The sequence below is a fragment of the Lissotriton helveticus genome, chromosome 9 (assembly GCF_964261635.1).
Source record: "Lissotriton helveticus chromosome 9, aLisHel1.1, whole genome shotgun sequence".
Taxonomy (NCBI): Eukaryota; Metazoa; Chordata; class Amphibia; order Caudata; family Salamandridae; genus Lissotriton; species Lissotriton helveticus.
This window is the reverse complement of record NC_136070.1, coordinates 885,441,342-885,454,306: the sequence shown is the minus strand read 5'-3', so window position 1 is coordinate 885,454,306 and position 12,965 is coordinate 885,441,342. Positions and strand designations below refer to the sequence as shown.

At 46.2% G+C, this 12,965-nt stretch overlaps 1 protein-coding gene across 1 annotated transcript in view; it reads left to right on the top strand.

The window, feature by feature from the left end:
- The first annotated feature begins 2,447 nt into the window (after positions 1–2,447).
- LOC144781955 (cytochrome P450 2G1-like) overlaps positions 2,448–12,965 on the top strand; it is a 691,701-nt gene continuing 681,183 nt past the window's right edge. The window contains exon 1 of the mRNA XM_078661045.1: positions 2,448–2,682. Within this exon, the coding sequence (XP_078517171.1) occupies positions 2,503–2,682 (180 nt within the window). The 5' untranslated portion in view covers positions 2,448–2,502. The remainder of the gene's footprint in view (positions 2,683–12,965) is intronic.

Sequence of the window (12,965 nt, the reverse complement as noted above, 5' to 3'; positions counted from 1 at the left end):
AAAGCTACAACTACATGTCTTCTCCCTCTAGAAGGGTGGAATGCTATCCCCGCTGCCAGAACTGGCGGGGGGGGGGTGTAGTATTCCAAAGCACATGACACCTTACATGACATGTTTTGATAAGGCCAAACCAAAGTTAGCATTAACCGCGAGGATTATAATGCACTTAAGAGTATATGGTATGGCTATATCATAGAACAGCTATAAGGACATGGTTCCGAAAGCTGCAGACAGGCTCAGCTCATGCTAGAGCACCATCTCACATAAAACCAAGCACTCTGCCTCCAGGATTGTTAAGGCCTGCCATAGGAGTGACTTATAGGTATATATGTGTCTATATATAATGGTAGGTATGGGAATACTATACCTAAGCAAGGGGTGATTACATGACCTTGCCCCAGCTGACTGATCAGCCAGTGGTGTCAGTTTGGATGGCCAGCCAGGGGTGGCATAATACATGCTGCAGCCCCTGGTAGGCCTTGGATGCACCTATGCCCTGGGTACCTATGGTACACTATACAGGGGCTTACAAGGTGACCTAATACCCAATTGGATATGCACCTAAAGTACATGGAGTCCATTTTACAGTGAGAGCAGATATCCTAGGGCCCTGATTAGCAGGATCCCAGGCCAACTAAGTCAAAATCCAGCTAAACACTAGGCAAAAAGTTGGGGGTAACCATAGTCAGATATCCACCTTCCTACAGCTTGGTCATGTATAGACCTAACTCCCAGGTCCAGTTTCAAAGGAAGAAGGGGGGTACTTTGAGGCAGGGCTACAAGACTTCTAAAAAACCTGTTTTCAACTGTTGTTAATTTCCTTGCGTCCACCAGACCCCACAGTTCTGCCCCATAGAGTACACTACTCACAACCTTTGAGCTATAGAGTTTAAGAGCTGGGGCTACGGGCTTCGTATATGATAAGCAAATCTCGCGCCGCAACGCTCCTGCTAGCTGAGAGAATTTTAGTGAAGCCTTGTTCAACTGATTATTCCAGGTCATGCTATCGTAGACCACTATACCCAAATATTCAAAGGAGCTAAACCTCTCCAAAGGGACATTATCTAGGACCAGGTTTACTTTAAAGGATTTATGAGTGTTCATTATCATCAACAGTATAAGAATCATGAATAAGAGCCATTTACTTTAGCAATACCCCAATACATATTGCGATGACTCAGGGAGGTATCCTCCTGCTCCTGGTCTTTTACCTCACTGCCAGATCATTCTGTGTGTTTAGGTGTTGGTCTTTCTCCTAGTCTTGACCAAAATTCTCCTTTTCATGGTTGTTCATTGTGCACCTCATTCTGGCCCTGATCTGATTAGATCAGGTCACCATGGTACTGCTTTATTGAATCTGGGGGTCCTGGTTATAATCCTTTCTGGTCCAGATCCTGGCTCAACCTTGTATAAGCCCTACCTGGGCCTCCTGATCATGGTCCTACTGATCCTCACCCTGATCATGTTGGTCTGCGGGGTCCTTATTCACCTCTCACTGTTGTCCTGGTTCTCCTGGAGCTGGCCCTCTTAGTCTTCATGGTTTGGGTCATACTGAATCTCCTCGCCCTGGTTCTTGTGGTCTACCTGGTATTTCCTCCACTGGTCCTGGCCCTCCTTATTAGGTCACCTTGAACTGGACCTGGTCATTTTGGTCCTGATCCAGTCATATTGGTCCTTGTGGTTCTGTTTGTCTGGGTTCCCCTGATCCTCACCAGCCTGGTACTAGTATCTAGGCCTGGGTGTGAAATTCCGCTCCACTCACGGAGATTACGGAGTTTTTCCTGCTCCGCGTGTAGCGTAGAATTCCAAAAAACTCTGCGTAGCTGAGTTTTTCATCACTTGCAGATCACCAATGTTAATTTAGCGAGCACAAGAGAGGAAAATCCTACTCCAGACCACCTCTTGGTGAGATGTCTAAATGCGGCCTGGGTGGAGAACATGCACACCTTCCCAGTCCTTCTCTGAGCGCCAAACCACGGTGCTCTGACAAATCACATTGCTGCTGTACCTCAGCGTCGTTATTGACTATGGGAGTCTGGAAGCCTGTGTGATTCCTGGTTCCTGCTTCTGGAGTCGACCAAAGATCCGAAGAGGACAGAGAGACGGCTGCAGGCCTGAATGTAAGTTGATTTTTTTTTCTAATTCATTATCCCACCATCCCCCTCCCGCCCCCACCCCTTTAAGTAGCGGCCACCACTGGATCTAACACTTTTTATGATTTGGTGCCAGTTAATCATGCAATGGGAATCAAAAGAGCAGCAGAATGTGTATACTTCTGCTCAAAATGAAGTTAAGCCAGCTGGCAAACATGTAGATGTTTCATAACATAATTCAACATTTGAAAAAACGAATAAAGATCAACATCTGCAAACGTTGCAGCAGGCTGAAAGAGTTTAACTGAGGACAAAAACGTCAGCAGAGCTGATGAGCTTCACATGGAAAGCTGAAGCAAGACACTGCACTCACTGCCTCTGCAGAGAAGCGTCGGAACATTTCACCAAAATGGATCTGGGGGTGACTGCATCGCTTCTGCTGGTTACATGCGTTTCTTACCTGGTGTTAATTAATGTCTGGAGGAGGATGTTCCACGCACACAAACTGCCCCCTGGGCCCACCCCACTTCCAATAGTGGGCAACATTCTTCAAGTGAAGAGTGGGCAAATAGTGTCATCTCTGCTGAAGGTAAAGCTCTTGGTGTCTTTTATGGAAACGTTGCACTGGTGGAGAAAACAGAGCAAATCTGCTTTCACTATTTTTGCTGCTTGTATAAGGGGGAATAGAGAAAACTGTTTGCGCAAGGGTATACATGAACAACCTGATTTTACACTGTTTTTGCTCATTTTAAATGGGAATACTTTTTTCTCCACTTTTCAAAGGTGAAAATCGTTTTGTTTCAAATAAGTAGCAAACATTTTGCATCATATTTGAATTAGTACCGGCTTGCATGGCTCGTGGGTGGGGGCGGGTGTGGGGGAACGTGCGAGTAGGGGTCATGCAGGGAGAGAGTCGTAATTTAAGAACTAAAATTTAAAAACCTACCTTTCTGCCGGGTCCTGCGTCTTCACTGCTCCTGCTCTCCTGCCTCTAACAGGAACAGGAAGCAGGCAGACAGGATCCCTCCCCTAAGCCAATCACAATGCTGCATGCAGCGTTGTTATTGGTCTAGAGCACAAGGCGCTGAGCGAGGGGCGAGAGGGGTGTCTATGTTCTCCATGCAGGCTGCAATGCAGCCTCCATGGAGAAGGGCAAAGTGCACATGACTGGTTTGGGAGGACCGAGAAGCCCAACTCAGGAGTGGGCAAACCAATCTTTCCCTACCCTGCTCGGAGAGCAGTGCAGCCCCACCCACACGCCCGTTCGCAAAGCAAACATAAAATGGTAATAACTAAAAGTTATTACCATTTTATATTTTGGCTTCTCTCACTGCAAGAAAGCAGTGGGGCGATGCTCCTCCACCATAGCAGAGGAGCCGCCCCTGAGTTTAATCTATAAAAAAGGGATTATTTGGTGAATAAATGTTCATATTAAAACCTATACTAATCACTTTAAGTGCTTAAGTGCTTAAAAGCTACATATCGACATAGATTATGGGTATTTGTGTGGAGGAAAGTATTGTAAAAGAGTAATATGTTGTGTTGTGTCAATCCATTTTATTGCATGGTGCATGGCATGCCGAGCATTATGTGGTGGGCAGATTCGTAGGAGTAATTCAGTGCCGCTGATGAGCAGATGACTGATACCACTACTGGGTTTGGGCTCCCAACAGTAAGGCCAATCCACTGACATATAATAAACAAAACAAATGTCAATACTGTTCCTTGATTTATAATCAAATCAATGTAGCCATATTGCAACTCTTTACAACATGTGCTGAAGACTGCTAGTTCTGTCTGAATAAATCTATTTTATTATTTTGTGAAATCAACATAAAAACATTTTTTGATTTTAAACGAACCTTTACATTTTACATCATAATTACAACAGAAATATCACATTTGGAAATACATAAAGCATCCACATGTACAAATTCCTAGTAACCCCAAGCACACTCTCAATCTCTCAGAATGCTCTATCACTCCTCAGAAATCACCTAATTTGAATACTCAAACAGTCAAACATTCCATTCACACCTTACACTGTCTATTTACAATATAATTGCAGTTCAATCTTTTTAAGACAATGCCATAGAAAAAAACAATATCAGCACTTAATTTTTTTGTATACATAATTCAAATTCGGTTTGTATATTCTTATGGCTAGAAATAATGGTTTACGCGTTTCGAACTCTTGATGGATGTAGAGTTCTCTTCAGGACCAAATAAGCTTCTCTTGCAAAATGCTCAAGTCAAAACTGACGTTTTTTAGTATTTGCTGATGAGCAGATGGCAGCTACAATTGGACCTACTGCTGATTAAAGAGTGAGGACAATCTCACATCAGACAAGACAACACACATATTGAACATGAAAAGTCTCACAATAGTGCCATAAACATGTTAATCATGATTTTTTTCACCACTGTTTATTAGTTAGGATGGCTAGACTATATGTGACTTTTCAATTAAATATTTATAAAAGTCCAGTAACTCTTCAGAGATGATGGAAGGCTAGAGGATCCCATTGAAATATCCTTTGCATGGTGATGGATGTGCAGGAGTGTAACACAGGCCCCTGAAGCTCCTGCCGGGCAAGTGGGTCCCCAACCTTTCAAAGGCCCCTGCCCCTCAAGGGACCCCTTTTCTGCCTAAGGCCAATTGATATATGTGAGATATGGGAGACTCAGTGGCCTATCTTACCATTCTGCAGAGGAGCCCCATCATTTTAGGTTATGCCACTGCGAGCATGCATCCCTTTCCTCATTGCTCCATCTTTATGGATATCTGGAACTGACCTAGGCCTGTCTCGTGCATTTCAAATCTGGTCAGATGCATTAAATGCTAGCCTCATAGTGATAAAGAGGTACTGCCCTTGCCAGGAGTTAAATGGCATGGTCACAGTGGTGGCAGCATTTCGTGTTTTATAGTAATCAGTAGTGTGAACAATCTGTTTCCCTGTGTAGCTGAGTGGTGTCTACAGACCAAGTTCAGATGCTGTGATTTGAACTTGCCTTGGACTACATGGTAAATGCGTTTAGTGCCTTACAACGCGTTACTGCGTCTGAATACTGTGTTGCATGTGTGTGTCTCTGAGTCTGGTACATAACGTAGAGGCCTGTGATTTCCATTTTGGTTGGCCCTGGACCGTGGAAAGCTGTGATGGAGATGTGAACTGCAGACCTAGACCGGAGATGTGGGTTGCTGACATGAAATGAAATAAAAATGAAATGTAAACGAACTTATAAGGCACACAATACCCGAAGGATTTGGGGAGGCAGTTTAAAGCCGTTTGTAGTAGTTTGGAAGATGACTAAGGGGTCTGAGAGAAGAAAAGCCATATTTTCAGATATTTTATCAAACAGTTAATGAGTCAAGTCCAGAGTCATTCCTGGAGGCTGCGAATGGTATACACCGAAGGGAGTATACATATATACACAGAAGAGGGGGGCATGTCAAGGTGACACTCACCTGACATTACTAAATGTAAAGCATAGTTACTAAACAATCGCTTTCCTGGATCCGCCCGCTCTGGTATAGCATGTTTGTGGTGTGGTAGAACGGGGGTAACCAAATAATTGTAAGTGGAACTGCTCCTGTTCACTGTAAGCTCTATCTCGCCAGCATGGATCCAGGAAGGTGAAATGCATTATGGACTTTGTATCCAATGTGGTGGTATACATCCACTAAAGACTTTCTAAGTCCATAATATCCTGTTTGACACTACATGATTGGTGAAATGTCCATGCTGACAGAGCTTTGTTTGAATTGTAGTGGACAGCATTGAAACCAATGGGAGTGGAAGAAGCCCTACAAAAACGAGTGAATCGAGTGAATCCATGCTATGGGCATAGAGAAAGACATATTGTTGTTGAAATGCATCTGTCAACTGAATACAATGGATTATTGGGAACCCGTTGAGTGCTTCTATTTGATGGACCATTTTAAATTTGTGCAGCCAATTGCATGCATAGAAGACACCCATTTGTTAGTGTTCAGCAGTTTCAATGTGGCTTTGGCTTGCTTGTGTTTGCTTTGTTTGCCCTAAATTGGCAAGGTATGCCAAGACGTGTGTGCCTTGCTCACTTTGCCACTGGATTCAAACTAGCCTGGCTGATGAGGTGTGTTACCCTGAAACTAGTCCCAGGATGCTTGTTTCTGGTCCAGGGAAGACATGGCCTGGCAGTTTGGGCTGGACTGTTCCCTTGAGGCACTGGGTCAAGACTGATATGCATATGGCTGCGTCTGAACAGGGGTGGCGAAGTGAGCTAAAGAACGAAGATGCATTCAATGCAGATCTGTGACTGAGGGTGAGTGTCTGAAAAGTTTCAGTGGTCTGTCCATCATCTCCTTGTGTTTGCTTTGTTTGTCCTAAGTTGGCAGGGTATGCCCAGATGTGGGTCCCTTGCTCACTTTGCCACTGGATTCAAGCTAGCCTGGCTGGTGAGGGGTGTTTCCCCGAAACCGATCCCAGGATGCTTGTTTCCAGTCCAGGAAGGAACTTGCATGGCAGTTTGGGCTGGACTGTTCCTGTGAGGCACAGGGTCAAGACTGATTTGCATTTGGCTGGGTCTGAACTGGGGTGGCGAAGTGAGCTAAAGAATGATGATGGATTCATCCCAGATCTGTACCTGGGGGTGAGTGACTGAAAAGTTTCAGTGCTCTGTTCAGCATCTCCTTGTGTTTGCTTTGTTTGCCCTAAGTTGACAGGGTATGCCCGGACGTGGGTCCCTTGCTTCCTTTGCCACTGGATTCAAGGTAGGCTGACTGATGAGCGGTGTTATCGTGAAACCCGTCTAAACATGCTTGTTTCTGGTTCAGGGAGGACCTGGCCTTGAAGTTCGGCCTGGACTATTCCCATGAGGCACAGGGTCAAGACTGATTTGCACATGACTGGGTCTGAACTGGGGTGGCGAAGAGGGTTAAATAACGATGATGGATTCAACTCAGATCTGTGACTGGGGGTGATTGCCTGAAAAGTTTCATCGCTCCATCCATCATTTCCTTGTTGTTGCTTTGTTTGCACTAAGTTGGCAGGGTACGCCCAGACGTGGGTCTTGGGTCCCTTACTCACTTTGTCACTGGATTCAATCTAGCTTGGCTGATGAGCGGTGTTACCCCGAAATCAGTCCCAGGATGCTTGTTTCTAGTCCAGGGAGGACTTAGCCCGGTAGTCAGGACTGGACTGTTCCCTTGAGGCACAGGGTCAAGACTGATTTGCATATGGCTGGGTCTGAACTGGGGTGGCGAATTGAGCTAAAGAACAATGATGGATTCAACATAGATCTGTGACTGGGGGTGAGTGTCTGAAAAGTTTAAATGCTCCATCCATCATCTCCTTGCATTTGCTTTGTTTGCCAACACTTCAACCAGGAAGTGACTTCTTACCCTTAGTCCCCCCAAAAAGTGTTAAAAAAAGAGGGGGCATGGTAGGAATACCCTTATCCCCTAGACCTCGGGGGGGGGGGGTTCCCACAGGTGCCCAGCCTGTGGCAATAAAACATAATTTTTCAATTTTTCTGACCAAGTTGTACTGGATCTGTGCCTCCTGCCAAACATTTTAAAAGAAAGAAGCATAGCCTCCTGTGCTTCTCGACTAATTAACCCTGGATGGTCAGGCCCCAGAGGCATGCAAGCTAACACAAAATTCAAGGAAGGGGTCGTACGGGGACCCTCTCTTTGGGCATTTGTATGCCCCGGGGACCACCTCCTTCCCAGGGCCAAATTCTATTTTTGAAACGGTAGGGGGTGCTACCAACTCTCTGGGGCAAAACCTACTAAATCAAAGGAGAGGGGGAGTGCCAAGTCACAGCAAGCTCTCCGCTTCCAGCAAGGAGAATTGATCCTGCTTGCTGGCAGCAGAGCTTTTTCTAGTTCTCTAGGGCGTTCTTTCTTGTCATCTGCTGCTGAGACCAGAGATCATGTTCTAAACTTTTTTTAAACTAGAACTAAGTAAATTTGCTTAGAAATCCATCCCATTTGGCGGTATGCTATGTCTTACGGCCCTTTCCCAGGTTGATGGGCAGTTTACTAAAAGGCCCACTGGAGAGTGTTTCCCTCCAAATTTTGAGACAGGCTTTTGATGCCTTGGAATACAATTGCATCACCATCAAACAAAGAAGCACTTACTTTTGTAAAGTGCAAATCATTTAAGTGTGTTTTCTCTGCAGTTCAACGTTGTAAAGTGAGTGGCTGTATTGGTGAGTGATTGGGTGCAAGAGGGGCTCTATGGGTGAGTTAATGAATGTGCATGTGGCAGTATGGGTTAGTGGATGTGTGAGTAATTCTATAGATCAGTGAGTGGGTGTGCGAGTGCTTATGTGGGTCTGTGGATGGCTATGTGGGGAGTTGTGTGGGAAAGGCAATGGGTATATGAGAGGTTCTGTGGAGTTTTATTAGTGAGTCTATGGAGAATGCCATCAGTGATCTTATCAGTGATGCAATTTGAGATGTCATAGTAATGTCATGAGTGATGTACGTGTAATGAGTGATGTAATATTTGATGCCTGCGGAATTTCGGAATTTCTCTGTTTTGTACGAGCGAAATGTGATATATATATATATATATATATTACCTACTGGCGGTCGCCAGTAGGTATATATAGTTAGGATTTTTTCTCTATGGGATTTTTGAAAATTCTATGTCTAATAACTTTGGCGTTTGTGGACGGAATTGGCTGAAATTTTCAGGAAAATTGAACATTTTGTTTCTGAGCAGCCCTTGAAAATTTGGGGGGTGTTCGTCAAGGGGGGGCTGAGAAAAAAGGGGGGTCCCAAAACGTGTTTTTAACATTGAGTTTTCCATAGGGCGGTTGGCCTCACTTTTAGCCCGAACGGCTGAATGGATTTGCATGAAACTTGGCAAAATTGTAGGGACTGGTAGCCCGATGTGCCTTTTGTAGGTCTCAATATATGTGCTACAGTGGATTTTGAGAAATTAACGTTTAAAAAAAGATATATATCTGTAACAGCGGACCGGGCAGCGCTCCAGGACGCGTACTTTTCGCGCAACGGAGCTTTGTGAAGCGAAGCTGATTGGTTCTCCGGCGTCTGTCAACATTCCAAACAGTCCGTAGCGGCCGCCATCTTGTCTCTCGGTAGGATCGAGAGACAAGAGGAGGCCAAAGCGAAGGGGCAAATGACCATAAGGGGGAATAGTAGATCCTCGCTGACCCCGTAGGTTTGATGTGGAGGTTTTAAAAGTGCCCCGTGGGGCAAAAAAAAATAATAATAATAATAATCGAACGGCTGAATGGATTTGCACGAAACTTGGCAAAATTGTAGGGACTGGTAGCCCGATGTGCCTTTGCTAGGTCTCAATATATGTGCTTCAGTGGATTTTGAGAAATTAACGTTCAAAAAAAGATATATATCTGTAACAGCGCACCGCTTCGCGTACTTTTCGCGTTACGGAGCTTTGCGAAGCGAAGCTGATTGGCTCTCCGGTGTCTGTAAACATTCCAAACAGTACGTAGCGGCCGCCATCTTGTCTCTCGGTAGGATCGAGAGACAAGAGGAGGCCAAAGCGAAGGGGCAAATGACCATAAGGGGGCATAGTAGATCCTCGCTGACCTCCTAAGTTTGATGTGGAGGTTTTAAAAGGGCCCCGCGGGGCAAAAAAATAAAATAATAATAATAATCGAACGGCTGAATGGATTTGCACGAAACTTGGTAAAATATTAGGGACTGGTAGCCCGATGTGCCTTTGCTAGGTCTCAATATATGTGCTTCAGTGCATTTTGAGAAATTAACGTTCAAAAACAAGATATATATCTGTAACAGCGCTCCGCTTCGCGGAGATAAAATTATATCTGTATTACCTAGCTGTTGCTAACACCAGTTAGCGACGGCTAGTAGGAGATAGCGACCATCTTGGGCCCCACTTTGCATGTGAGTGATGTTTATCACTAATGACATGCAAAGTGGGCATGCCAAGATGTTAGCGACTGGAAACAGTCGCTAACATCGCTATCTCCTATTATCAACTTTTGGAAATATTCGAGATAAGCGCGAATATCTCCAAAAAGTAACAGCTGCCCTGAGCAGTTCTTAGCCATGTTATCCAATGGGAGGTGGATAACATGGCTAAGAGCATTAGCTCGGTAATGCATGAATATCGCGGAGTTTTCAGCGATATTAATGCATTGCGGTCGTTTTTTATCGTATTTGCGATAAACCTTGATAATAGCAAGGTTTATCTGCGATAATTTCTGACGGTAAAAAAATCTTTGCAATGCATCGTTAGGGATAAATATCGTTTAACTTTGGTAATATGCCCCAACGTCTGTTAACGTTCGATTCGAAGGAAATCAGGAAGTGTTGAAAAACATTGTCTGTGCCATCTTGTCTTTTTTCAAATGCCACACTTTTGTCGTGCACGGCAGCCATTTTAGATGCCTTGACCAGACCCACTCTGTGCACGCTGTCGATCCTTAGCATGGCTCCCCACCCTCGCAAGCATCTCACCCAGGCAGTGGTCACCCCCGCTGTCTGTGTTATGCATGGGTAATAAACCTCCCCCCATCTGCGCTGCTCTTCCCTGAGAATCACACCCTGTGCCCGCCCGACACCTCCCTTTCGCCCTATTCACTACCGCACCCTCTGACACTCCTTTTCCTCTGTGTCCGATTGTCCAGGCCGGTCCTAGGCTATCAGCTAGCCCTGCAGATGTAGTTTATGGCCACAGCTGTAAAGAATCACCCCTCTTCAAAGGAGTTATAGTAGATCAAGGTCCACACTCGATGAGATCCGTCACAGCAGAAGCGTTGCTATTATCTGAAAACCATCCTGTATTGTGATTGGGGAGGGGACCGAGCGTGAAGCGGAAGATTCCAGGGATGACTCGTTGTACATCAAAGTTTTTACAATTATGTGTCACATTAAAAATATATAGCACTCCGACAAAGTAGTAAGATTATAAAACTTTAATAATTTATAAATATATACAAGAAAACAAAAATAGTAATAACATATAAACATTTTTAGGGAAAAACAACGAAGTAGCGGTCGGCTGTGCGAATAGTCCCAACGCAGCACAACGTCCAGATTTCCGGCGTGGGGCGTCGCGGGGGGTGGGTCATCAGTAGCAAACTGTTGTGCGAATAGTTCCAAGGCAGCAGAACGCGCCGAAATCTAGATGACACGAAAGTGATGTCTAGTAAGTTGCCACCCAGCAAATAACGGCCTGGGGCGTCGCGGGGGGTGGGTCATCAGTAGCAAACTGTTGTGCGAATAGTTCCAAGGCAGCAGAACGATGGCACCAAGGTGATGTCCAGTAAGTTGCCGCACTGGTTTTGGTATCCTACAATGCTGCTCCGAATAACGGCGTTGGGCGCCCCGGGGGAGGCGGCGTGAACGGGCCTCTCCAGGTGGAGTCTCATCTGTTGTAGTGGGGCGCCCCTTTACCGTTTCAGTTGCCATTCCGTCCGTTTTTGGTCCACTGTGTCAAAAGCCGCAATTCAGCTGAGTTGCGCCCACTCTTGCGGTGCAGCGATAGGCGGCTGTCACAGGACTCTCAAAATGGCGGCAGGCTCTTTCCTTTTTGGGCCTGGTGCACTGAAATGGCCCTGGGACACCTTGGAAATCGGACGCTTGTCTGCTAGGTCTTGGACCCCATTCTCGAAAGCGTCCCCTCCGCCTTGAGAATTCATCAAAAGTTTTGGGGGCCCCGACTGCTGCAGGCTTCTGGTGGGGAGCGGCTGCCATGATTGCTCGCGGAATGACCACGACGGAGCTACGAGATGGTGGTGCTCTCATGCTGACGCCAGTTTAGTCTGAAACATCCAGAAACAAGGTGGGGCTTTCATCGTTTGGGGAAAAAAAAAAGTTTTCATCCAATGAAAAGTGTTGTTTTTAGGTCATATGATCAAGCCTTCCATCATTAGGAAACCAAAAGTAAAATGAACCAATGAAAAGTTTTATAAACAAGTCACATGACCTGTTATGCGGCATAGGGTATAAAATGCGGAGAAAATACGTTGGCACGTCAGGCGGCGTCAGTAGCGGACCGATGTGCGAATAGGCCGAAGGCAATACAACACGTCAAGATCCGGATGGCACCGAGGTGGTGTCCAGCAAGTTGCAGCACTGGTGTGGCCATCCTACGATGCTGAAAGTTGGCGTGGGGCGCCCCGTTGGCCTGTGAGTTTGCGTCAGTAGCGGACCGATGTGCGAATAGGCCGAAGGCAGCACAACGCGCCAAGATCCGGATGGCACCGAGGTGGTGTCTAGTAAGTTGCCGCACTGGTGTGGCCATCCTACAATGTTGAAAGTCGGCGTGGGGCGCCCCGTTGGCCTGTGAGATGGCGTCAGTAGCGGACCGATGTGCGAATGGGGCCAAAGGCAGCGCAGCAATATTTTCTGACTGACACCACAAGGCGCTGAGATGCCAAGATCCGGATGGCACCGAGGTGGTGTCTAGCAAGTTGTGGCACTGGTGTGGCCATCGTACAATGGTAAAAGTCGGCGTGGGGCGCCCTGTTGGCCTGTGAGATGGTGTCAGTAGCGGACTGATGTGCGAATGGGGCCAAAGGCAGCGCAACAATATTTTCTACAATATTTTCGGAGTAGAAGACACCACAAGGCGCTGAGATGCCAAGATCCGGATGGCACCGAGGTGATGTCTAAGTTGCGGACTGATGTGCGAATGGGGCCAAAGGCAGCGTAACCATATTTTTTGTATGGAAGATACCACTAGGCGTTGAGATGCCAAGATTCGGATGGCACCGAGGTGATGTCTAGCAAGTTGCTGTACTGGTGTGGTCATCCTACAATGCTGAAACTCGGCGTGGGTCGCCCCATTAGCCTGTGAGATGGCGTCAGTAGCGGACCGATGTGCGAATAGGCCGAAGGCAGCACAACGCGCCAAGATCCGG